The following is a 4,341-nucleotide window of genomic DNA, read 5'->3' on the forward strand; positions in this document are numbered from 1 at the left end:
ATTACCCCAGTCACTGAATCAATCCACCTCATAGAGGGCCTTCCCCTCCTGCACTGTCCCTCCACCCTCCCTAGCATGATGTCCCTCTCCAAGGACCAGTGTCTTCTCACAACATGTCTAAAGTATGTTAGATGGAGCCTCAGAATCCTTGCCTCCAAGGAGCCACCCGATTTAACCTTTTCCAGGATGAATCTGCTTGTTTTCCTAGCAATCCATGGTACTCTCAATACTCTTCTCCAGCACCACAGCTCAAAGGCATCAATTCTCCTTCTGTCCTCCCTGGTCATTGTCCAACTCTCTGATGCATAATAAGTGATTTCAAAGACCATGGCCTGTATCAGATACACCTTAGTCTCCAGAGACACACCATTGTTCTTCAGTACTTTGGAGAGGTCCCTAACAGCAGACTTTCCCATGGCAATACGCCTTTTAATTTCCTGGCTACTGCTACCAAGGCGAAGAGGTAACTCGTGTTTGCTGTGATGCTGAAGACTGTGACAGTGATGTGCCAATTGTGGTAATGGGCATCCATGGTGGACAGTGTTGGCTGGAGCTTCCTGAAAGCCTGGAAGCAGGAGCAGCATCCACTTCCGAAATGGCTTGCCTCCGGAAACTCTATGTACAAACAGTGCTCAGGCTGTTCGTTCATAGGGTTGCTATGAGTCGTCTACGACTCAAGGGCATTAAACAACAACAACAAACAACAACTGGTGCCAAGAGTGTTGACTGTGGACCCAAGCAAACTAGAGCTTTGAACAATCTCAATCTCTTTACCACCCATCCTGATGCTGCCAGTTGGCCCAGTGGTGAGAATCTTTGTCTTCTTGAAATTGAGCCTCAATGCATATTGGAGGCTGCAGTCCTTGACCCTCTGCAGCATACGCTTCAGGTCCTCCTCTGTTTCAGCAAGCAGGGTTGTGTCATTTGCATAGCACAGATTTTTGATAGATCGTCCACCAATCTTGACCCCACATTTCTCCTCACAGATCCAGCCTCCCAGATAATCTGTTCTGCATACAGGTTGAAAAGGTGTGGAGATAGGATGCATCCCTGGTATACACCCTTCCCAATTTTGAACCATGCAGAGGATAGTTAAGTTTTTTCCCATAAAGAATTGCAGCTGGGGAAACCTGATTGAGGATGACTATTGACTGAAAGGTGGTGGGTTTGGAACATCCAGTGCTAAATCCAGAAAATAATTCCACCACTCAATGCAGCAGATTTTGCCTCCATCTCTCCAGAGTGTCAGCGAGGTCAGGCTTGACTGTCTCTGACAAAGGATTAATGATTTCTTCTCATCTTGAGATAATTTACTAGAAAGTTCTCCCCTACGTTACAGTGAAACTGTCTGGGTTCTCTCCATCCCCTCAGGACCTCTTGCAAGTCTAATCTTTTCCGAAGGAAAGCTATTTCCATATTTGTAGAATTACCATCCATCATCCTTTACTCAGCTACTGGCATCATCATATGTTTATCCCAGGGGAATTTAGTGGCTAAAAGCCACATAACCAAGTTTATCACAATTCTTTGGTAGTCCACCCACACTATCAAAAGAGGAAACTGATGCAAGTTGTTTCCCAGGCTCTGTGCTTACTGAGAAAGCCCATGCCTTGTAGCTAAATTGACTGACATAACTACCCAGGGTGACCTAATCAGGTCTGAAGACGCCAATCAATGGGAGGAGTGGGGCTTGTCCCCGGGTGGGCGGGGCTAGCGCTGATAGGCGGGGCTAACAGGGGTGGGGCGGGGCTTACCTGCGTTGGGGCAGAAGGCTGTGCTCCGGTGGGCACTGCAGGGTCCTGAGCGGGGCCTAAGGAGAAGGATGAGGGCAGAGATGGGGCCGTGACCCAAGAACTCCAGGCCTGGTCCCACGGGAAACTCTGGGGAGGACGCGGGGGCCTGGCAGCGCCTGCCTTTTACCGGAGCTGCATCACCGAGCCAGGGCGCAGTTTCCCTCCCCCGCGGGCCGTTTCGGTCCCCCAAACCCTCATCAGTCCGCACCCCGGCTCGCTCGCCAGCTCACCTGGCGCCTCCGCTCCCCGAGCTCGGTGCGGACAGGCGCTGTAGATGTTCTGCGAGCGCTGCTGCCGTGACACCCGGGGTCTCTGCAGAGACCTGGGCCGCTGGGAGGCCTCCGAGGCGCGCATCCTCATGGCGAGGCGGCGGACCTTCCTGGAGAGGACTTCTCGCACCACCACAGGGAGGGCAGGAGGAAGAGGGCAGGTGTCAGAGCGCGGTGGCTACCCTTTCCCAACACCCCTGCTTTAAATCTGAAAGCAGACCCCTTCCCCAAGACGTATGTGCCACGTTTATTAGATGTGTGCGCTATGAGTGAGACGGAAAGGTTCAGGCCACTCTTGTCCATTTTCTAGCGTTTGTACCACTCGCCACACCAGGTGATCTTCCTTAAGCCCCACGTTGCCCCTGGAGTGCTGGCTGGGAAAGTGGGAGTCTGAATGTCCCCAGTCTGATGTGGACAGCTCGGCTCTCCCCACAGAGCCCTGCGTCCTGGTGCTCACCTTTCCTCCTTTGAATGGCCCTTTTCACCACCAAGCCTAGAAGTGCCAGCAGCATAAGGCCCAGGAAGGTGGGAATCAGGATGTGGAATCCGTGATCTTCATAAACAGAAGACCCATAGTTGAAATCTCTGAGGAGAGAAGCGAAAGAGGCAATAGTCTCAAATGGATGACTTTCCTTCCCCCTTTTTTTAAAAAAATTATTTTTTCATACTAGTTTATTTACAAAATTCGAATACAAATTCGAACAAATTCTTTCCATTTCCCTCACTCCCCCATCAAATTGTACAACCCAATGATTAATCCCTTCTTCCCCCTGTACATCCACATCCGTCTGCTTCCAGCCTCTCCCATCCCTCCTGGCTCCTTATACTCATTCTAAAATAACAGTTTTATACAATATTTATCCTTGTGAGACTGAGTTCGTTCACTCAGCATAATGCACTCCAGTTCCTCCTAAGTTAGGTAATAATTTATAAAGTCATTGCTTCTGCATGTTGCATAGGATTCCACTGTGTGAATGTACCATAATTTCTCAATTCATTCGTTTGTGGTTGGACATTTGGGCTGACTTTTTTGAAAAGCATGTCGTGAGTTTTTCCTTTATCTGCTCTCACTACTTCCCCCTCAAAACAACCTTATTTAAGGAGTCAAGGAAATCTAGGTTCAAATTCATTTTCTACTTTTTTCTGTGTGATCTTGAAAACACTGACTTCTCTGAGCCTTGTACAATCACAAATGGAAATGGGTAAAACCAGTCTGAGAACTTCTGTGAGGAAGAAGTTAAATGATGAAAGCCTGTACCAGTTGCTGCGTGTGTCATTGTAGAACTGTGCTCCATGTGGGACTTTGTGGCTGCTTTTAATGCAGCAGATCACCAGATTATTTCCCCAAGAGGCTCCTCTGGCTGTCCTCGAACCTTTAACCTCCTTCCTTTCATTTAGCATTGGAGCACAGCACACTAACTGTTCGCATCACACAGGGACATCTGATCACCCAGAACCTCATTGTCATCCAGCCAATCCCAACTCACAGTGAGCCACCATTGGGTTTCTGGGAGGAGACTGCCATTCGTTCTCCTTCAGAGCCACTGGTGGATTTGGACCACCAGAGATGCTTGTCCTTTTGGTTGGTCATGCAACACACTCCACCAGAGCAAGGCTATGTAAATGTCCGTTCTCTCTTCAGCTTTCTGTACCTCCATTTACTGACACAATGAATATGAGTGTTAAATGAGTTTGTAATATGTCTGAAGATGTTTTTCTTGTGCCATTCTCTCTGCTTGGAAGATCTACCCTCCATCTTCTCTGTATACGAAATTCTTGTATTACCTGAAGACTTCATGGAAAAAGTCCTCTTTTCTTTCCAATAATAGTCAAGATCCATTTTTTTTATTTTATTATTTTTTGTGTGAATGTACCGTCAAATCAGATCTGACTGGTACAGGAGGAGATTGTCCCTCATTCCCCGGCAGAGCATCTGGTGGATTCAAACCGTGTGCCTCTGGGATTGTAGTTGCAGCTCCTTGCCACTAGGCCACCAGAGCTCCCCCTAGATCCATTTTTTAATGTTCTATTTTCCCAATTCTGTGTTCCCAGCTCATCATAGTTCTTACCGCAGTGAGATCTGCACTTTTGTTATGTGCTGACGAGTTGATTCCAACTCATAGTGACCCTATGTACAACAGCGCCAAACTCTGCTGCTGCTGTTGTTGTTGTTGTTGTTGTTTTGTGCCATCGAGTCGCCTGTGACTCATAGCGACCCTATGTACAACAGCCCTAAACTCCGCTCTGTCCTGTGCCAATCGCACTGTCTCTGACACTCC

At 48.2% G+C, this 4,341-nt stretch overlaps 1 protein-coding gene across 1 annotated transcript in view; it reads right to left on the bottom strand.

Moving 5' to 3' along the window:
- The window catches only part of FAIM3 (Fas apoptotic inhibitory molecule 3), a 36,660-nt gene that overhangs the window by 10,407 nt on the left and 21,912 nt on the right, over positions 1–4,341 (bottom strand). The window contains exons 4-6 of the mRNA XM_006887997.1: positions 2,520–2,647; positions 2,024–2,182; positions 1,755–1,810 (exon numbers count right to left, since the gene is read on the bottom strand). Coding sequence (XP_006888059.1) covers positions 1,755–1,810; positions 2,024–2,182; positions 2,520–2,647 — 343 coding nt within the window. The remainder of the gene's footprint in view (positions 1–1,754; positions 1,811–2,023; positions 2,183–2,519; positions 2,648–4,341) is intronic.

The sequence above is a fragment of the Elephantulus edwardii genome, unplaced genomic scaffold, assembly GCF_000299155.1.
Source record: "Elephantulus edwardii isolate Elephantulus edwardi_28Jun2011 unplaced genomic scaffold, EleEdw1.0 scaffold00063, whole genome shotgun sequence".
NCBI classification, from domain to species: Eukaryota; Metazoa; Chordata; class Mammalia; order Macroscelidea; family Macroscelididae; genus Elephantulus; species Elephantulus edwardii.